The sequence below is a fragment of the Streptopelia decaocto genome (assembly GCF_964273445.1).
Source record: "Streptopelia decaocto genome assembly, chromosome: 11".
NCBI lineage: Eukaryota > Metazoa > Chordata > Aves > Columbiformes > Columbidae > Streptopelia > Streptopelia decaocto.
This window is the reverse complement of record NC_138666.1, coordinates 12,479,881-12,502,063: the sequence shown is the minus strand read 5'-3', so window position 1 is coordinate 12,502,063 and position 22,183 is coordinate 12,479,881. Positions and strand designations below refer to the sequence as shown.

General features: G+C 44.8%; 2 protein-coding genes across 4 annotated transcripts; one reads left to right on the top strand and one right to left on the bottom strand.

Moving 5' to 3' along the window:
• Positions 1-89: 89 nt before the first annotated feature.
• Positions 90-18,471, bottom strand: CENPT (centromere protein T). 3 transcript variants are annotated; one of them, XM_082062441.1, is made up of 14 exons: positions 18,349-18,471; positions 17,634-17,760; positions 16,981-17,074; positions 15,005-15,138; positions 13,717-13,750; positions 12,404-12,546; positions 11,526-11,951; positions 9,806-10,012; positions 6,935-7,111; positions 6,012-6,209; positions 3,984-4,152; positions 2,527-2,670; positions 1,655-1,759; positions 90-452 (listed from the first exon to the last, which is right to left on the bottom strand). In XM_082062441.1, the coding sequence occupies exons 1-14, from the start codon at positions 18,427-18,429 to the stop codon at positions 329-331; spliced, it is 2,163 nt and encodes a 720-aa protein (XP_081918567.1). In that variant the 5' UTR covers positions 18,430-18,471; the 3' UTR covers positions 90-328. The 3 variants fall into 3 exon arrangements, with proteins under 3 accessions (XP_081918567.1, XP_081918566.1, XP_081918568.1); XM_082062440.1 differs by having other exon boundaries at positions 11,526-11,948; XM_082062442.1 differs by lacking the exon at positions 9,806-10,012.
• A 348-nt stretch (positions 18,472-18,819) lies between these two features.
• Positions 18,820-21,755, top strand: THAP11 (THAP domain containing 11; the record flags this gene model as incomplete). Its single annotated transcript, XM_082062453.1, has 1 exon — positions 18,820-21,755. One exon carries the CDS (start codon positions 18,820-18,822, stop codon positions 19,555-19,557), a length of 738 nt encoding a protein of 245 aa, XP_081918579.1. The 3' UTR covers positions 19,558-21,755.
• Between the last annotated feature and the right edge of the window lie 428 nt (positions 21,756-22,183).

The following is a 22,183-nucleotide window of genomic DNA, read 5'->3' as shown; positions in this document are numbered from 1 at the left end:
GTAGGAAGAGCATCAGCACAGCTAAATGTCTATAAGGAACATTTGGAATGACAGTGCAGCAGCTTTTCAGCTCACTGGAATAAGCAGCATTTGTATCATGCAGAATACACATAATATTTTATTTATCAGAACTGTATAAGTATTCAAAGGTATCAAAAAATTCAGAATGGTAAAATTATTTGTAATAATGGTGAGATCCAGCAGGCTGGCACAACAGCTACAGCACAATCTGCATCAGTTCTAGAGAACAGTGCCCCACTGGTTACTGATGGAAAAGAGCACACAGAGCAACCTGCAGCCAGACGTCTTCCCAGCCAGGAGCGCACAGTCATTTGCAGGGGATCACTTTGTTTCCACTCACAGCCACTGGAATCAAGAGCTTCCTGTACTCCAGAGGGAAGTAACGCTCTATCAGCACATACAACGGCATCTTGTCTGTCACCAGCCCTTGTCTTTGTTCAAAAAGAGGAGAGCAGAGAAGAAACAAAGTTATTAGTGAAAAGGGTTTCCACTTTAAAAACTTATTAATTTTCTCACAGTGACATTTTTACATTTAATCGCTGAAACGCTGTGGCTGCTTGTGACAAAGAAGCTATAGACTTCTATTTGCAGGCAGCTGCATCAGGCAATACACCACGTCCTGCACAGAGTGCAGGCACCGGGCCTCAGGCACACAGAAGCAGAGCAAGAGGGGTGGTTACTGCAGAGCAACTCCATACATGCTTTCCTTGTGGAAGGAACAGAAATACTGTTCTTATTTATAAACCAGCAACAATTCCTGGTCCTTGTATGAGGCAGTGGAAAGGCATAAAGACATCTAGAAAAAGGTAAAGTAACAAGTGTGCAGAATCCTCAAACCTGGCCAACCAAACCATCACACCTCTCAGCCTGTTCATACTAATTTCAAGTGAGAAAATGAAAATCTCTGAACCAGAACAGCAACAGATTATTCTTTTTAAGCAGCAGCACTACCTCCATCTGCACAGGCCCACATAAAATCAAAGCCTTAATCAGATGTGCCATGCAAAATCCCTCGGGTGACTTTAGCATCACATCTGAAACTCTTCCAGTGGAGATAAGCAATGACATGGAGGAATAACTTTAAATGAGGAGTGATTAATTTGTTTCAGGCCCCACAGAGATTTACAGAGGGGTCTCAAGCCAAGAACAAATCCCTTGTGTTTTGCTCACAGAACAAAGTAAATTCAGCCATGAGATGGGGCAGCTGAAGGAGCCTCCAGGGAAGAGCAGCAGTGGAGAGGCTCTGAGAACAGTTAATCCAAGCAAACAGCGCAGCCCAGCCTCACACGTACTCTGCTTTTTTCTACTCACACCACTTGTTTCCAAGCCATAACTGCTTCACCCTTGCACACATCCCCCTCCTCTTGCTACTTGTTCCTCAGACAACTCCTGTGCTGCCAACCCCTTGCTACTTACTGTTGCCCCTCCACCACCTTCATCGTGGATTATAAAACCCCACATCTACAAAGGCGCTCCTGGGACAGGAGGCCCAGTGGCATCACACAGTGTAAATCAGAAGACACCACACTTGCTGTGGAAATACTGCTAGTGCACATCCTGGCAACAACAGTCTTGCCAGGCTATCAAAGCACCACCAAACACTCCTACGAGTGAATAATAACCTTCCCTTTACCTTCTCATGAGGATTTCCAGGTCAGCCATCTCCACTGTCTTCCTCCCTGCATGGTTGCTGTAAACTTCCAGATCATTGCTTAGCTGCTTGAAGTATCTCTGGGAGCTAAAGGAGGATTGAGAAGAGAAATAAAATCAGGCTGTGGAGTGTGTGAACACCAGCTACTCAGCCGCTTCTTTGGGACAAGTTGAACAAGAGCTGCTCACTGTGCAGGTCACAGCCTGCCAGGGAAAACTGGGGGAGAAGAAACTCTCTGGCCCATGAACAAAGTCTCACTTCTCAGCAGAGGCTCCCTTGAACTTCACAGCCAAAACAGCTGTGAAACAGCTGCACATCTTATGAGCAAGACCTTTCCCAACTTCCCACACATGCAAGAACAGGGGTTAAAACCAGTAAAAAATCAGCACCGAGGATTAGACTATTAGCTCTTCCAATGACACTGTTCAAACAACCCACAGATTTTACTCATGAAGGTAACAGCGTCTACAGATTCAAAAAGCTGAGAAATCTCGATTCAGATGTAACACTGCACAGCTGGAACACCTTCACCTTGCCCAGCGAAATGACTGTTCTCCAGAGCCCCCTGCTCACAGAGAATTCTAACAACGAAGAGATTGTGAATGGTGCAATTTGGGATAAAACCCAGATGCTCCTTCAAGGTCACACTGGTCACAGATACCCACACAGCCACCAAAAGTGCCTAGCACATCTCTGTCCTTGCTTTAATCAGATGTCCCGTGACTCTCCCCAGCTGAACACAGAAGGCTGTCAGCTTGCCAGCAGCAGTCCTGACAGGTTTCTTATTTCAGGAGAGAAAAGAAAGAAAGCAAGACTAAAAAAAGTGGGAAGAGGGGCTTTTTTTTGCTGCTTACCATTTTTCAACAATTTTGTAGGCATCTCTGGCCACTGGCATTTTCGCATAATGGCTAAATATCTGCTTTATCAAACTGCTTGCTACTTTAGGCTCACTTGTTTTCCTCCTCACTGGCTTGGCCCGCAGTGGCTGCAAGGGAGACCTTTGAGGGAAATTGAAAATCACACATCAAATGAAGAAAACACAGGGGAGCATCAGAGAACACCAGGCTGAGTTTGGGCAAACCTTATGCTGAACTGGAAGGGGTAAGAACTACCTCGAGCTCTTAATTCTTTCTCCCTCCCAATTCTTCAAAACCCTCATGCCCACAACATCCAGTTTAATAGTCAGCAAACTATAGTTCCCTCTAACACAGAAATACAGTTTTCACTGCATCCTTGTAGTTTTCACTCTTCAGGAGTGCACAAAGTTTGAAGCATCCACAGCCTACCTCTGCCGGGTACACTTTTACACGACTCTGAACATTTTGTATAGTGGTGTTTTGTGTGTGTGTGTGTGTGTGTGTGTGTGTGTGTTTGTTTTGTTTTTTTCTCCTCCTTAAACAAAGACCATAAGACCCAAAGGAAATAACAACTGGTTTCCATTCTATAAAGGAAAAATTGTAACATGAAAAAGTAAATCCCTGGATGCACTCAGTACACAAGCGGAAAACAACAGTAAGGACCTGGAATCTCTGTCTAACGTGCAAAACTCAGAGAGAGACTGCATGTACCATTTGATTCTCTCCAGCCCACCTGCATGTTTCTCTGTCAGAACCTCAGAGGCTGCAGGAGATCAGCCCCAGAAATGAAGTGCACGTAGCAGTGGGACAAATATCCAGTTATGATTTATGTCATCTTGGTTACTGTTCATGTCCCTTAGTTTATCCATTTGTGAATTATTATATATGAATGTTCAGTTGACAGGATCAGGTCAACAACTGAAGTTTAGTGACTCTGAGACTTTGGTGTTTCTAAATGAGTAGTTCTGTGGCCTTAATATAGTTGACCACAATAGAATCACACAGGTATTAAGAGATTATTTCATAGCAGAACACCTTAACTGTGGCTCTCACATAGATATTGCTCCACTACATAGTCTAGAGTACTCCTCAGGCTTTTAACCTGAGCATTGCTATCTCAGGAGGCAAACAGGCCAACTCAAGCAGACTCTATTGCATAAGGTACAAACAACCCAATGCACTTCTTGTGCAACAACTTCCTGTAATCAAGGCTCTGAACCTGTAATTATGATAATCTGTTAGCACAGCTCGAAAGCCTGAAAAATCTGTGAATCTATTAATATCGAGAAATTCCTATGAAGAGCATGCATCCAAATACCAAGAACTTCTTTTGCCAACGAGGACCAGTACTCTCTACAGAGCAATTAGTATTCAGACATTCTCCTCTCTCCACCTGGTACTTACAGCCCCCAGGCACTCCTACCAGGCCACTGCTGAAGGTGCCTTATACTTACTTGGGAGCAGTAGGTTTTGCAGAACGTGGAGTTGCCCCCTTGGGAGCAGCAGGTTTTGCAGAACGTGGAGTTGCCCCCTTGAGAGCAGCAGGTTTTGCAGAACGTGGAGTTGACAGCACTGGCTTGTCAGCTGCAGCACGGACCAATGCAGGTGTCTTCATGGAAACATCTGGGGGAAAACAGTGCCTGAGGAACAGAACTCTATTTTCAGAGTTCCTGCAGCCAGCAGTGCTGCTGCAGCAGACAGAAGCCTGGTCAGCTGTCCGCACATCTGGTCCAGAGCTACACTGCTTGTGCTTGGGCTGAGGCTCTGTGACACCCTGAACCAGCACATCTGCTGCCTACGGCATTTCCACCCATCCCACCTCCTGCCACACAGGCTGGCGGCTTTCCTCATGGCAGGTCCTGTCACTCCCCTGCTTCATTTTCTAAGATGCTACTCTCACTGTTCCATCCCATCAGATCTTTTTGTCAAGGTGTCCTGGTTTTGTTAAAAACAAGTTTCTCTCTTAGTGAATTTTGCCTGTCAGCTAAAGCCTTCATATTAACTGCATTTTCCTGGAGAACCAGACACATGTTTTGGTAAACATAGCAATGGAATGCAAACTTATTGATAAGCATGGATGGACATCTCGCGAGAGGGGCAACGAGAAACAAGTGACTAAGAAACTGACCAACTGTGTATAACATTCCATTCACGTGAATACTTCATATAAAAGTGGGAGATCACGAGGATCTCGTCCCTTTTTTCCCTTCCGCTTATGGCCGACATTAGGAGAGGACGTTGCTAATCATCCCTGTGAACTGAGGCCTAGTGAGACTGAATCCAGCTCCAGTTGGCTGCAGAGTCTAATCCAGGACTTCGAGTGTCGGCTCTGCAGTTGCTGAGACTTTCAAGATTGGTTTTGTATATTTTGTATTATTTTCTCTATTCTTATTAGTAGCATTAGTAAATCATCTTTAATTTTTCCAACTCTCTTCTCTCTGACCTTCTTTTTCTCCCGATCGCCTGTCCTTAGTGGGAAAAGGGGAGAGGGAGGGGAAAAAGGGGGAAGTGGGGGGGGAGAGGCAGTTAACAATACATCTGCCAGGGTTTTATTGTCACCCCGCAATCTTAACCCTCGACACAAGGTTTTTCCATCTCTTCATACAGCTGCGTTAAAGATAAGCATACTGACAGTATTGTAGACACCCTAAAAACACCTACAGCTCTCCCTGTGGCAAAAGTGTACCAGTTCAACTGTGGCCTTTGTGCCTTCCACACAGGCACTGATATTCTCATTACAGCTGTATTTCCCCACAATGACTCAAATCCTGGCAACTGGATTCTTTCAGGATGTCCTTTGCTCAGTTTTTTATTTCAGGGTGTATTGTATTTCAAAAGACTTTAAGACCAGTCCCAAAAGACACCACTAATAAACACTCCGGGCATTCTCAAACGTGGCCTTGACTGAAGAGAACTCTGACGTGTGTTCTTCCAAAAGGCTTAAGCACTCTTGGGACAACAGAGCCAACTGACGCGGTGTTTGAACAACTGTTCAGAAACGGACACTTCTTCTCAGCTTTCTGGAAAGCCAACTTACCCTTTTAGTTAAATGGAAAGGAAATTTGTAACTATATGTACAAAATACAGGGTTCTAAAGTAGGTTTGAAGTCTGGAGTCACATAAATGGCTGTGGAAATAGCAGTCCAATGCTAAGACATTAAAAGTCAGCATGAAGTTAGGAGTCAGGAAGGAAAGAAGAATAAAATGGAAGATATCCATATGTCAGTGTATAAACCACTCCGCACTCAGTTCTGTCTGTTTGTGCACAAGTGCACAAACAAACTTGTGCACAGATGATCTAGGTCCCTGAAACACCAGATAAGCCTGTAACAATCTTGCCTTCAGAACAGCAGCCAACAGCTTCCCCTGGACTATCTGATGGACTAAACAGTTAATCATGTTATTAACCTATGTTGTTCCTCAATCTATTGAGAAACAGCAGGGAAAAATACCTCCTGCTACTGCTGCAATAGTTTTCTTACCTTTGCTCTCAGGGTCTTCAGCTTCATCCTCAGTAGGCTCTTTTTCTGGATCATCCCATTCTGCCATGACAGCCTGGTCTTCATCTGCTTGTTCAACAGCTTCTTTTAACGGCTTCATGCCAGATTTTTCAGGGGAGGAAACAGCATGGACATGTCTGCCCGGACTTTCAGCTTCAACATCTTTGGTAATATCATGTTCTAGATTACCAAAACAGGAAAAATACATCACTGAAACAAGTATGACAGTAAAAATTTCAGAGCATTCGTAAGAATGAAACCCAACTTTCCACTCCTGACCATGTTATTATGTTACTGCCTTCAAGAATTGGGGCATCAACACACTAAGCTAGACAAGCTAATGTACGGATGAATCCTCAACTTCTCCCTGTGCTACATCTAGGTGTGCAGAAATCACACAAAAAAAACCCAGCACTTGGTCAGGTAGAGAAGACCCTGATATTTGAATGAAATTTTTATTTGAGCTCCTTATAAATGAACTTCCTTCCATGAGAACTTTTATTGCAAAAGTCTTACCAAAGCCTTAGTGCAGCATGTTGAACACAACAGACTCAGCAATTCAGGAAAAGTAACTTGGGAGATCCTGACTTGCCAACACACTCAGAAGTCTCCAAGTCTCTCAATCTTGCCCCAATTCTAGAACTTCCACTAGTGAATTTTAACTAGAGATGACTTCTACAATTATTTATAAACACTGTTGTCTATGCAATTTTGGTTTGCATTTGAGCAGAATGCAGTCTTCCAGTTTAAAATGCCCAAATTAGTCTAATATTTCCCCAGAATCAAGCCCAGATTCTAGAATACAAAGAGACTTAACAAGTCTCTCTCCCAGTAATGATGCCAATAACGCAGCCTGAGAGGTTCTGGCATTACAGATAGTTTTCAGTACTAGAGGTTGTCCTCACCAGCTTCAGGAGAGTCTTGGTGCCCAACGCTGCTTTCTGCTATGCCATCATCTTCCGACAGGGCCATTTCTGTTTTTGTTCTCGCACCCTGTGCCATAGTTATCTGCGATTCTGCTTTTTCAGTCAGTTTCTTCTCCAAATGTTCAGAATATCCAGTATTTTCAAGATGCTCTGCAGCTGAAACAGGAAATTCTGTCATCAATCTTACCTACAAAAAAACCCCAATTGACCACCAGCATACAGTTAAACAACTGCTAAAATCTATTCCTGGTAAGTATACTCAGCAATGGCCATAAGGGAAGCAGATGCAGTTCTCTTCCAAAAGTTTACAGCTAAGAAATGCACAGTTTTTCTGGTGTTTGCTCTACAGCGACCTAATTAGGGTGCAGGTCAAATCCCAATTAAGGAAGGAAATTAACCCACAGAAAGCAGAGCTCTCCCAGCTCTGCTCTCACTTAGTGATCATGTGAAAGACCAAATTTTTTTTCCTTTAAGCCTAACAAGACTTGGAGTTTGTGCTCAGATTCTGCTCCCCATTTCCTTGGTTTTCCTGAATAAACTATCTTGGAAGAGATACATCGCACTACAAAGAGGAGAGCACCTAGCAGTGGTTTTAACCACCACAGACAAGCCTCTAAAGAGTACTTCAGTGCTCCTTTTTGCTACATAGTAAATCTGTAGTCCACATCTGTTACTACATATCTCCGAAACCCATATAGGTAATTATTTGGAGAAATCTTACTGCGAACTCTAATAGTACTGTCACTCACTGAAGGGTTTGGAAACCTCAGCTGAACCCAGAACCAGAAGCCACAGAAGTGGATTTTTACCACCCACTCCAGTGACTGAGAGTTTTCACACTCAAGAGTACAAGTGTGAAGGCTTTGCTAGCCCAGATTCTCAGTGAAGGAGACAAGGAAGTTTGGCCAAAGGTGGTACAAAAATCAGTAATATCAACCTCACTAACAAGAACGCTGGGCTCCCTACACCAGCGCAGGGCAAAATCTTGCCTAAAGTTAAGGGAAATATTAACTAGCTATGTGGGGAGAAGGCAAAAGCTCAGTTCTACATAAAGACTGGCTAAGGCAGGCAGGCATCTGTGAATCTCCCACCACCACTGGATCCCTGCTGGGATAGGGTGCTTTAACAGTGAAGTACCAGATGCTATTGATACATTCAAGTCTTAATTTTTACTGATTTCATCACCTGTTGCCAACAGCAGTACCTCCTGCAGCTTGATACAACCTGCCAGCTGTCAGTGCCAGTTGCTCCTCCACAGTTTCCACACTGACAGATCAGGGAGTTGTTTGTTTCAATTTGTTTGCCGAATCATCTCCTCCATGCTGCTCAAGGCTTTTCTTTTTAAACTTATATTTCACTTCCACAGCAATCGCCTTTTCTCCAGGCTGAGGAGTCCTTATCTTTAGTCATTCAACATACAGAAACTGCTCAATATATTTGATTATTTTTAATGGTAAAACTGTTTTACTCTGCACCTTCTCTAGTTCTGTTAAATCTATTTAGAGAGGTTAGAACTACACACAATATTCAAAAAGTAAGCATGACAATTTCTGTAGTGGCACAATGACATTTGTCATCTCTTTCATATTAATTTTTACACATTATTTGTTTTTCTGACCATCCCCCAAGCTTTGAGCTGGTGTTCACAGAACTGTAACAATTCTGAGGTGATTTTCATCAGTCTCAAGAGCCATATCCCATTTAGACCTCATGCTCCACAGGCACACTCAAGTGAAAATATAACAGGATAAAAGTATCAAGAAAGATAACAGGTTGCCAACCTTATGAAACTGTAAATTTGGAGGTGCAGAATATCTGCTACCTTAATGAACTACTCTAAAAGAACTGTTCAAAACAAAAGGCTGTATTATTATGCTAAAAAGGCAACATAACTAATTTTGCTGATATACCTGGTATGTGCAAGCTATTACTTATGGGCACTGCAAGGAGTCAGTTTAAAATTCTAATAACAGAACTGTTGGTGTTATAGACTGTTCAGTTTCCATACTGCTATAAGGTAATTCATATGGAACTTCAGACAGGTAATTAAGCCCAGGGAAAGCTAAATGCATGGCCACAGTCTTCTCTCATTTCTTGACACTATCAAAGGAAGAAAAGGAAAGACTTAAAACTGATCCTAAACTGTAATCTGAAAGATGCAATTCAACAAAAGAGAAGAATTTGTGTCCACTCATACCCAAAGCCGGATAACTGGATAACACTTGCCAACCTCAGTATTTGTGCAGAGTTTTTATGGTCTTATTTGAAGGCAAAATAATTTCAGAGAAAACCAAGAATGTGCTTGTGAAAACAGGTAACTTGCATGACTTGCTCTCCTCCAAGAACAAGGAGGTATTATGGCCCAGCCTTCTAGTGACAATCCTTATTATTTAAGGGAGGGCAGTCTTCAGGTCCTTGTCTTAAATGATGCTGGTTTATACTGGAGAAAGATAATGGCCAAGATGGCTTAAATATAGTAAAATATTAAAAAGTACACAAGCACAAAGAATGATTAACCAAGCATATCACTTGCCAAGATGGAGCTATTCATCTTTACTAGGGGAAGCTGAGCAGTACTATGAACCTATGAAACTATGAAAATTTATTCTATTTGCATTCACTATGAATAAGGCAAATACTGACAAGAAAGCACATGAGCAAGTCGCAGCCTACTTTTAGAAAGCTTGTCTGGAAATGCTCACAGTGTCTCTGATATGACTTGAATTAAATTATCTCCAGTATCTACTGCACAATGAAGTCTTATTTTGCTCTGTAAGTCACCTGAAACACTCTTGGTTTTCATCAGATCTGAGTATTCAATTTCCTTGCCACACTGAAAGCACTTCTTACCCTCTCTGAAAATCTCCTCCTGCTCCACTTTGTTCACTGTATCAGCTCTCTCTTCTTCTGTCTCACTTACATCTAGGTCTTCGATTATACGGGACACAACTTCTCTCAAAGACACTCTGACAGATCTCTCAGGCTTTAGTGTGACAGGGGATGCCAAACTTCTACTTGTACTTCTGGATTTCAAAGAGGAGCTCCATCTATTAACAACTAGAAATTGAGAGCATTAATGTACCTCCAGTATCTTTTTAAACTTTCTTTTAGCTTACGGGTAAGTGAAGAACCAGCCAAGCAGAGAGAGGATTGCCCAGAAGAAAATGCTCTTCCTTTACTGAAAACAGTTTAGGGAGTTCACACTGCATCATGGGAACCAGTTGGAGAAGTCCTTGCAAGTATTTTTCAGTTCACAATGAGGAGCAACACTGACATCAGGTACCTTTGGTAAAACAGCATAACTACTGAACCATTAACTTCTTACACCAATGCCTCCCAAACTCCAGCATCTTTTAAGATATGCTCTCACTCCCTCTCCTCTTCCTTTCACTTGATCCAATCCCACCAAGTTTGCCACAGACAAGCCTCCAGAAGAATAGTACGGTATAACAGTCCACAAGGCAACAATTAATTTAAAAATTATTTTAAAAATTATTTCATGGCAAGAACTTCTCTCCTGGTTTGAGCAATACTGAATATACCACCCATTCTTTAAATACCATTTCTGTGGTCCTTTTGACAAAGGATCGTAAAACAGACTAAATGTAAAAGAAACATTAGCTGTGCATACTTCAGTCAAAACTCCCTAAACTTCCCATGAAGAACTGGACAAAGCTATTTACTACAGCAGGTCATGTCCTGGCTAGCTGCCCCTGGGTCGCTAAGCAGAAAATTTTAGGGTTACAACCATGCCCTGGGGCCCAGTCTATGCAACATGAAGAAAATGTGTTCCCATTTACAAAGCCAGGACAAGGTATTCACAGGGAAATGAATGCAGAAGAGATACCAGCACCACAGAAGCACTGGCAAGGGACAAGACTTGCAAAGCATCGGTACAGAGAGACCAGAGAGGTGACCACATCTGTCCAAGGGATTTTTAAGACCCTGGAGGCAGAAAAGTGGTTAGCTGTGACCTTACCAGGGTAAAGCTCTGGACTAGTAACCTTCTGAGACTCCTTCTAACTCATTCTCTCCTGATCTTGCCACATTTGAGACCAACTTAGAGTGTCCACTTCTGGCCTTCCCAGTACAACAGAGGTGGACATACAGTCCTGCAAAGGGCCACCAGGACAACTAAGGGACTGGAGCATTTTTCCTAGGAAGAAGGGCTGAAAAAGCTGGGATAGTTCAGCTTGGAAAAGGGAAGGCTCAGGGGGATCTCATCAATATTTGCAAAGCAGACAGAGCCAAGGTAAAGACTAAAGAGTAGTGCCCAGTGTCAGCACATAAGGTGCCAAGTACAGACTAGAACACAGGAGGCTCTGCCTGAACATCAGGAGACACTTTTCCGCTGTGAGAGTGACTGAGCACTAGAACAGGTTGCCCAGAGTTTGCAGTCTCCATCCTTGAAGACATGTAAAAGCTGCTTGGACACAGCCACCTAGAACAGTTTGTCCTGCTTGAGCAGGGGGATTGGAGAAAATGGCCTCTAGAGGTGTCTCCAACCCCAACCATGATGTGATTTCTGATAATACCTGCTATGCCCCAAGTTCTAACGCATAGTACTCACTGCCAACCACCACCTCTTCTGAATTAAAAAGCTGTTCCATTGGGTTACTCTGCTGGGAATGATCTTGCTTATCTTCTTGCTGGTTTGCAGGTGGTTTTGGAGATACATGAGTTTCTCTGTCAACATGCTCACGATCAAGAACTAAGTCTTTCTCAGAGTATCTTTCAGTCCTTCCCTCGTTTGTGCCCACACTGGATACCAGGCCCACTGGCCTTGCTTCCTCCTGAGCTGCAGAGATCTCACTTCTCTGTGCTGAAGTTTTCGAATCCGATAGCTGTAGTTCAAGAGCAGAAAGCTTATTTTGGTTCTGTTCAAACTGAGGCTGAACAAAGAGCTCCGTGTTACTCAGCACTATTTCCGCATCTGTTGTCTGCATGGCTGTTCCAATCCCAGATGCTGTTGGTGAGTCCACAAGATAGTTTTCTGCTGTTTAAAGTTCCAAAACGAGGTTTATGTGAAAAACTGTTCAAGGTCATAGGGACACACATTTATTACAGGACTTGCATAATTCAAAATTTAAGTCATTCAACCAAATTTTATTCACCCTCCACAGATCAAACACTGAAACTGTATCACCACACTTCAGTGTCCTTAATTTTCTCTACCAAACCATCTCCCCAGTACCCACAGTTCTGAACATGATCCCAAATGATTCCTGTGATATAAGTCACTAAACTTGGTGGAGCACATATTTAAGTATATAGAATCAAAGCACCTACAGATGTACAGCTTCATTCTAATCTTGCTCCCCAAGTTACACTGGATTTCTGTGAATGTGCTACTAGCCTTTAAATCCTAAAATACAGACCACACTTCAGTTAACTGCTTCTAAAACCCATCTTGTATAAGGGTCTTCCCAAAACAGAAGTAAAAGAAACCTTTTCTGTTCAGCATGTTCTGTTCCACTCCGCCTTCAAAAGCTTCCACATCAATAGCTTTGCGATTCTTTGGCCTCCGGAGTAAGCCTCTCTTTTCAACACTGTCTGGTAGGACCAGGGAACCAAGAGACATGCGAAGAGATCTGTAAAAAGAGGAGGGAAGAAATAATTTTCCAAATCTACACACTCCCCTTTTACCCTCAGATTACAAATGTGGTGCCACTAACAGTGAGACAGTTCCCAAATCCCTTAGTTGGGAGGAATTTCCCTCAAAAAAAACAAGATTACATGCCAGTATACTTTAAACAAACAGTTTAATTTCATTATATCACCTAACATCAAGATATGTACCAAAAAGATCAGGAAAGAGTTTTACAGCCTTCTACCTCAAGAGGGCTGCAACAATACATCTGACAAGAAGTTCACAAATTAAAAAAAAAAAAAAATTGAGATAACAAACCAAAAGGGAAAAAAAAATGTCTGAGAGTAAAGATGTCCTCTAGATGACAGCAGGGTGGCAGGAGGACTTCAAGGCAAGTCTGAGATGCCGGTTATAGTATCAGTATTCACAGCAAAGTAAAGCTACCAACACACTAACTTTTTGAAATCAGAGCCAAGGCAGAAACATGCAAAGCATGAGAGAAGATGTACCTCAATGTACATATTTCACACCCTAAAGAGACTGGCCATGCTCAGCTAACTCCATCCCTCTCTCTAGACAGGTAAATCAAAAAGGGGGTTCAGAGGGTTCAAAGATAGGAAATACAGCATGCAGCCCTATGAATCACCTTCACATGGGATCACAGGCAAGGTCTGCAGAGAGAAACGTGAAATAAATTGCTATCCATGGCCAGGATCATTAGCAAAGTACATGGGCAACACAGGAAAAGAAGTTCTTTGACTAGCAGAAAAGCTTTTAAAGTCCAGGAAAGCTGCACTAAAGACTGCATAGATGCAACTGATGTCATGAGTCAGTTAACAGGCAGAGATAATATCTAAGGTATATTGTGTACCTATTTATTGTTGAAAACACAAGAACAGAGGGAAAAACAGAATGATCCTGATAAGCGAAAAGAGGAGCAATAGTAGCAATACAACCTAGATCAACCAAGGCATAAAGTGCAGAGCAACAATTTCTGAAAATCACAAGGTATGTGATTCCACCAGCAGGATAGGAGATGATTGTGTTACTACTAACACAGGTCCTAATAATGAACCAGGGTATCTGCACAGTTCTTCACAACCGCAGGTGATGAAACAAGGCATCTATAGGTAGGACAGCCAGAAGTTAAGACATTTTAGTTCCAACTCACCGAGCCAAAGTAGTGTTGTCCAACGTTGACTGACCTAGAAAAAGTTGGTCACACATTAGCTGTGAAATTACATTAGCTGAAAAATTACACTCTACACAACAGGCTATGGGAACACTCCAATGGATTGCCCATCTGTGCCCCAGAACTGCCTGTCAGAATTCTAGTAAGAAATTTCTCAAAGGGTTATAAAACAGTTATTCCAAAGGTAATTTAAATAGAGCACATGCCCTCACACACTCAATAATATTTATCTTACCACATTAACAGGAAGATAGGCTAGGGCCTCAGTCATAACCACCCTTCAGCAGCCCTTTGCCTCATAAACACTAAAGCATCTGGAAGCTCTAGAAATGCATATAGCTACTCCACAGATTGTTGGTGAAACTGTAACTCAAACCTGTTCTACTCAAAGTCCTAAAATTCCAAAAGCAGATCTAGAGAACAGTGACATAATCATGCTCATACTAGAAAATACTAGAACATGTCCCCTCTGCTTTGACAGAGCTGCTCACATCTTATCAGAACATGTTCAGACCAGGTATTAGGCTCGAGGAAGGACAAGTAGATTTTTCTGACTACAGGTGAGTCAGGGTGGGATTCAGCTCCAGGTTAAAATACCCAAACACAGGTGTCTATCTTCCCCCATTACTGTCAAACACAATTAATCAAACATAGGTATCTCCGTCAGTGTGAGCTGAGTCACCCTGCAGACTCCACAGACTGCATCTCCCCTAAAATTTAGGGGGACTTCAATTACCTGCTGTACACACAGGCACAGAGCATCTGTAATTTGGAGCTGAGGTACATGTGTCTGTAATTCAGAGCTGAATCCCACCCTTGAATTCTACCCCAGCTGCTACTGCCAATAGGGTATGTAAACCAAGGTGAAAACTGCAACTCCAACAAGAGTTTTGTAGCTTATTTGATACAATTGCAACAAAATGTATGCCACTTGTTCTATTTTCAAGTTTCTGGCACTGAGGGCAAGACAAGGATTGCTTCCTTTGGAGACACTTAAAAACTCAAAGAGCAGCAAGATGGAAAAGTAGTCAAGAAGTCACATATAGTCAGGACAGAGGCTGTAAGTTGACTCAAAAACGCTTGTTTTAAATTTGATCATGGGGGCTTTTACTTTCTCCACTATCCTCTTTGCACAAGGTACCGCAGCCTCACTGCCAAATGTACAACTGCCCAGCTGAGAAGTTACTAAGAACTAAACTGCAGCAGATGGAAATCAATTGACAGCAAATGGAGGGCTGAACAAGGCAATTTTTCACTGCGGCCTTACCTTGGTTCTGGGGAAGTCGTCTGTCTGCTGCTCTCTCAAATTCAGAAATGCTGAGTTTCTTTCTCTTCTTAGTCATATGGAAGGTGGCAACAGATGTGCTCTCAGGAACAAGGTCTGGCAGTTGCAGTTCCCCCCTACCAACACAAACCAGGCCTTGAACAAAGGGCTTTAGCTTCTCAGCTACCTTAGAAAGATCTCTGTAGCATCAGTGAATAGCAAATAGAAATTATTTGTCCTTGCTGCACCAGAAGTAAGGAACTAATCAGGGATTAGCTCAGAAGTATAGGAAAGCGTCATTGGACTAGATGACCTTTGAAGGTCCCTTCCAACCCAAACTATTCTATGATTCCCTCCTACTAAATCAAAGTAAACTTGACAAAGTGAAAGAAACAAAACTTGAGCGTCTATTCAAAACAACAGGGCTGAGAAAAGCTTTTACTGCAGGTAAAAGCTTGGACTTCCAACAAGCTCCATCACTCTCTGCTAACAACCCACAAAGACAATAAGGTCTGTCAGTAATTCCAGTGTAAACAAAAAGGCCATCATAATGAAACACTGCCAGGTATCACAAAGCTGGTACACGGAACAGACATGTAATATCCCAACCAGGCACTGGATCAGGATCGGAAACTAGGTTTCTGAATTGTTTTCCCCCTTTACTGAGGAGTTTCAAGAATTCCCTCTCAGGAAGGTCACATTCAGGCAGCGAGCTGCTGCCTGCACTCCACCGTGTCCTACCGTTCTGGGTTTTTTTTGCCTCTCTGCTGGAGGATGCTATCACAACTAGGGAAAGCAGTGCCTTTCCAAATTCAATAAAGTTCACATCAAGTAAAGGAAGGTTGTGATGGAATTTTTTAAAAAGACTTCAAGTTTATAAAAAAATGCAAAAGTATTTTTTTGAAAGTCTGTACCTGTTCAACAACTGTCTAACATAAGGAATACAAAACTCTACAAAGATCCAACCATCTGGTTTTATCATTGAAGACAGGCTGATGAGAAACACATTCTAAGATGTTCAAAAAGTACAACAAGCAAAATCGATTTGCAATTAAAACAATACTGCTCATTTTTATAATTTAAAAAAAACTTAACCAAAACAAACATACAAACAAACAAAAGCTACCACACCCACAGAAAGCTGAGATTTTTTCCTTCCCCTATTAGAAAAAAAAAAAGAAAAAAAAAAGGACATAAATTCAGAAGTTTTCCTAATATTTTAGATAACCTGTTTAAGGTTGCTTATAGTCAATACAAAAAGTTCAGCTATAAAGACAAAATGAGGGAAACTACCATCCTTTAGAAGAATATCTTTTGCAGTAAGCAAAAATATACACAGGTGTTGTGACAAAACTGGCAAAAGCAAATTTAGACTTGCCACCACTACTGGTTTTCTTCTATTTCACATCAAAGCGGAAGGAAACAAACCACAATTCAGCCTCTCAGTCAGGCCTATTAACTTAAAATATTAATGGAAGCTAAACATGAATAAAAGCAGCTGAGCCTCAAGCAAACCTCACCTCCAAACCACTCTACACCAACCAAGAGGCAATTACACCATAAAAAGCCACAGCAGCAGCAGAGCAGTCACTCATCACACCTCAACATTGTCAGTACACAGCCTGCAGCCTTGGAGAGATGCAAGAACTTCTATTTTAGTGCCTGTCACAGACAACTAAGAAAAGTAGGTTTCCACCAAGAGACTTAATTGTATCCAGCAGTTCCACTGCAAAAAGATACTAAAAGTCTGCATTTAAGAAAGGGGACTAAGCACAAACCTGCAGTATTTACTGTTCAGTCCCCCAGTTCCAGCAATTCCCATGTGAGCCTTAACGCTGAAGAAGTATTTATGAAAATCTCATCTGACAGAACACAATTCTGATCACTGAAACGGAAGTAAAGAAATCCTGCTACCCAACCCCTTAGTAGGAACTGCAGCTGTACCTAGTTGTGTTAAAAAACCCACAAATATTGCTTACATGCTTGAAGGCCTCTTAGATGGGAGTTCTGGTCGAGCTTCTTCTGCTGCTTCATGTTGAGATATCTGAGGCACCAGAGGTGAAACTTGTGGTTCTGCCAACAGACCAAACATTTCCGTTCCACAATATAATCCAGCAAGAATGCCAAATGCAGCAGAGTGTCAAAGCTATACTACATTCTGGAAATTATATTTATTGACAGGTTAAAATAAAGATCTGGTGAAAACTATTTGGGTTCTACTCTTAGGAAAGCTGCACATACAGTGACAAAGCCAACAGCGGTAAATAGCAACATGAGGGTTGCACAGACTGCAGCTGAGCTGAGGGTGGCAACAGCACCCGCCTCTATAATTTACACATGATCCTACAGCTAAAGGCAGCACAAAAATTACACACTTGCTCACCAGGATGAAGAAGGGAAGAAGATTTTCAATAACATGTTTTCATCAACATAAGGCCTGGCCTGTATTGCATTAGCTTACTCAGCTGCCATCACAGCTACTCCTCCTCCTTTACATAACTTGGTTATACAATGCTCTGGATTTCTGTTTCACATAACATGCTACAAAACAACACCTCCTGCCCTGAACTACACCAAAATATTGTCCTAAAGGTTTGTTTTCATGAGGGGAAAAAAAAAAAAAGATACTTACGTGTCCGAATGATTCTCTTGAGCATAAGCCGTGGTGTGTCATTGTCATGATCAGGGAATGCAGTCGGTCTCTGTTTCAGTAAGGTGCTTCTGCCAGAATTATTCTCTTTTCCTGAATCAGCTACAGTCTAAAGAAAGAAATCAGAGACATACAATTCAAAAAACGTATTTTCATCATTAAAGATTAATCTTAGCACCAAAAGCATTAATCATCTGTTTTCTAATAAAAATCTAAGGTAGCTAACATGAACCACTTTACAAGTTCCCAAAAAGAAATGGTGCACATGTGTTTTCTAACAATGCTGGCACTTCATTTTGGAGTGGAAGGCAATTCACAACGGTGTATCATCGAGGTGGGTTTCAAAGAACAACTCTCAACACGGACAAAAGCCTGAAGGACTTGAAATCACGGCCCTTCTTCCCTCATAGGCCTGACCTAAAATAACTCAAAAAGGGAAAACAACAGAAAAAGACAACCCAGGTGATGCAAGGCTGTAAGAGCCATGGCTATTGGGTAAGCACGAAATTGAGGGGTTTCAGCCCGTTTTCCACGTTTGAAGGCGAAGAGGGGAGCGTCCTTTGCTCCCCCGGTCCCTGCTCTGAGGGTCTCACTTCCTCACACCGAGCGGGAGGACAGCGTCAGGCGAGCGCCGCGGGACGGCTGATCTCCACAGCAGCTCTCCCCTTCCCTCCTTCCCCACCCCACCCGCCCTCACCCGGCCCTTGGCCGCAGTCAGCACTCGGAGGCTGTCGCTGCGCCGAGCCCTTCGGCGGTCCCGCCGGCCGCTGTCGGCCATGGCGGGGTAACGGTCGCGCCTCCCGACCGCACCACTTATCGCGAGATCGCCGCGCAGTGCTTCACGGGAGGGAAGGCGGGCGGGGCCCGCCTGCCGAGGGGGCGTGGTCTGCCGAGGGGGCGGGGCGCCGCGGCGGCCCCTGGGAGCGGTAGTCGGCGGGGCGGGGGCGCAGCGCAGTGTGGGGCGGGTAGTTCCGGCGCGGCGCCGTTGCCGCGGTGCATCGTGGGCCGCGTAGTTCCGGTGCGGCCGCGGCGGGCGGCGTTGGCGGGCGGCGAGAGGCCGCGGTTGGCCTTGTGGGAGCTGTAGTTCGGCGGGGGCCCCCCGCGCCCGCTCTCCCCGCCGCCGGGGCCGCCCAGCGGTGTCCCTCCCCGCCGGGGAGGCCGCCCCGCCATGCCGGGCTTCACCTGCTGCGTGCCGGGCTGCTACAACAACTCGCACCGCGACAAGGCGCTGCACTTCTACACGTTCCCCAAGGACGAGGAGCTGCGGCGCCTCTGGCTGAAGAACGTCTCCCGGGCGGGCGTCAGCGGCTGCTTCAGCACCTTCCAGCCCACCACAGGCCACCGCGTCTGCAGCGAGCACTTCCAGGGCGGCCGCAAGTCCTACCTGGTGCGGGTCCCCACCATCTTCCCGCTGCGCGGCGTTAACGAGCGCAAGGCGCAGCGCGCCGCCCGCCGCCCTCGTCCCGCTGCCGCCGCTGCTGCTGCCGCCTCCGCCTCCGCCGCCGCGCAGGGCCCCGGTGCCGCCGCCGAGGCCCCGGCAGGGGGCGCGGCCGAGGACGTGAAGCCGATCGACCTGACGGTGCAGGTGGAGCTCGGGGCCGGGGCAGCCGCTGCGCCCGGCCCCGGGAGGGTACCGGCGGCGGCGGCGGGGGAGGAGGTGCCGGTGGAGGGCGGCCCCCCGGACCACTCGTACTCGCTGTCGTCGGGCACCACGTCGGAGGAGCTGCTGAGGAAGCTGAACGAGCAGCGCGACATCATCGCGCTGCTGGAGGTGAAGATGAAGGAGATGAAGGGCAGCATCCGCCGCCTGCGCCTGGCCGAGGCCCAGCTCCGGGAGGAGATCCGCGAGAAGGACCGGCTGCTCCACGCTGCCACCGCTGGGACCCGCAAGCGCCACGGCCTCTGAGGGCCACCGGGGCCCGGCCCGGCCCAGGGGGACACCCGGCACACCGGGGCACAGGGCTCTCCACCCCAGAGCCTCTGCTGCCCCCGCTGAGGTGCCAGGACAGAGCAGAGATGGGATGGACTGCAGCCCCACAGCCCTCCGTCTCTGGCTGCCTGGACCCTCCTGCCCTCACCAAACCAGCCCCCAGACGGACAAGCCATCACCATTGGATTCTCCTGCCTAGATGGGGTGGCCGCTGCCAACTCAATGCCAAGCCGCATTACCAATCCAGCGTTATCCCAGAGCTAGCACTGCGGGCACCCACCAGCATCCCATCCACACCGGGCCCATCAGACCCCTCTCTGTGCCGGCAGTGGCAGAAAGCGCTTCTTTTGGTGTATATGGGACCCATGTCACCACGAAGTGGATGCGGAATATCAGTTTTCAGCAAATAAACTCTCTCTGTGTGAAGTGAGGTAGCAGCAACACTACCCCCTGGAGAAGGCGTGTCTGACAGCGTGGTTGGCACTGTACCCTTCGTAGGAATGAACGTCGATGTCATGGTTGGCCTCGCTTAGCAGAGGCACAAGGAAAGCTTTAGAAACCCTCTCAGGGTGATGTGTTTCTTCAGTAAATTACTGATGCCATAAAAGACTGCTGTTTCTAGTGTGAAAGGATCCCCAGATTAAAGAGTGCTCTTGTACTATGTAGTTTTTGCTTTCTCCGCAGTATGTATTTTTTACAGATGTCTCTGCTCTCAACACTAGTAAGGATTACAATCTGGTACAAAGAACCCGGTGGCATTTGACGGCTGTAGTTTATCTCATTGGCTTAAGAACTCCCTCTAATGAAACGGAGGCTTTGTAACACGTAGGAATTTAAATCCTTGGCTTTCGTTCAGAGAACTGGGACAAAACAGAAGCAAAGCAAGTTTATCTGCAGTGGTTGCAAACTCTTGCTGTTTAATCCTAAACTAGTTGGCATGACTAATAATCTGTACATTAGGCAAGACCTTACTAAAACGTGCTTGCGTGTTCTAAACTGAGATTTAAGACTCTTGTAATCAGTCTATGTGGAATGATTGTGTGGTTTCTGTTTCTAGCCAGCATTAGGCCCCTCACTGTCAGGAACAAGAAACCAAATCAGCGTTGGCTAGAAAGATGGTGGAGCGAGGGTAGCAAGGCTGGCCTGAGCATGTACTTCAGGTTAGCCGGCGGAACAGATACCTCAGCACTGAGGAGGAAGAGGAAGGTATCTGGTGCTCCTGTGTGGCTCTCTGGTGATGTGTACTTGGGGGGGATAAAGCTTCAATAGTGATGGATGTTGGGAACAAGAGGCAGTTCACCACAGTGTGCCCGTAACGACGTGCGAAGGAGGAGTGCCTGAGTGTCCGGTGGGTCTGTGAGATCTTCCTCCTGTAACCAGAGCGCGTTACACTCGGGAGATCGGGATGTCTGTTTTACTAAATTTTATAGAAGTATTTTCTAAATGTAAAAAGTATCTTTAGTTTGAAAATATTGTAATCTTTGTTACACTGGCTAACGTAGCTTTACAATTGTCTGTTTTGATGCTCTGTATGACCGAACAAAAGGGCACAGTGGGATTTGGTAGCTGGAGGTTTATCTATTGATCATGTAGCCAATTCAGCTAACGGCAGTGGTTGTCACAGCCTGCTATGTGATGCATGGGTCATTTTTCTATTAATGTGTGTGCTGAGTTGGATGGTCGACCGTAAGGATACTACAGGTCTACTCATGTACTAAGTATTTCCCATTATTTCATTTTAATTTATTTTCTCCAACCTGATATGTAGCTCTTAACTTCAGCTCCGTGGTATACTGATTTTCCTGCGAGTCAAGTAGGCTGCAGTTTGTGGGTTGGTTTGTTTGTGTGTTTTCTTTTTGTAGGGAAAGCAGATACCTGCTACACCATCTGATTTAACATATGTAATTGGTCCAGCAGATCTATATAGGCAATAGACAATAGGCAGCACAACGTCTCTCCTCACGGATAGACCGGTTGCACGCCCTAGCTTCTTGAGAACGTGCGTGTCCTCACAGTCGTGGTACTTTTTCTACCATTGGAATGCACTTCAGGACGTTCAGCCATTCGGCCTGCTGGACTGGTTAACTGCTGGACTCTTCCACTTCTCCAGGTTACACTGAGGTGCTAACATGCTTAATTTTAATAAAGTATATTTTGTTTTGTTATGTTTCCCATTTCCGTGCTTTAAATGTATTTCTGAAAGGTTGGTGGCTGTAGCTTGACTTCTTTTGCAACGGCTTTTTATTCCTCATTAACTCCACAGCTGCAGGTGTGTGAATCTCATTATGTTCACATAGGGTGACGAAGAGGAGTTAGAGGCCTGGTCACTGTACTACTTGCCTGCCTGTTGTGTGTCCTGCCTCCAGGTTTGGAAACTGCCTCCTCTTAACAGTCCTTCCCACTGTTCCTACCTCTGCCCCGTGAGCAGGGCCCTGATGTGGCAGGGCAGAAGTTATTGTGCCAGTGAGAGTCATTATGGAGAGGCTGGAGACTCCTCAGGGAACTGGTGTGCCAGAAGGCACAGACCAACAGGCGGGATGGTCGATATCTCTCCGATACAACTTCAGACTTCCCTACTATCTCTACAGACAGCAGAAATGTT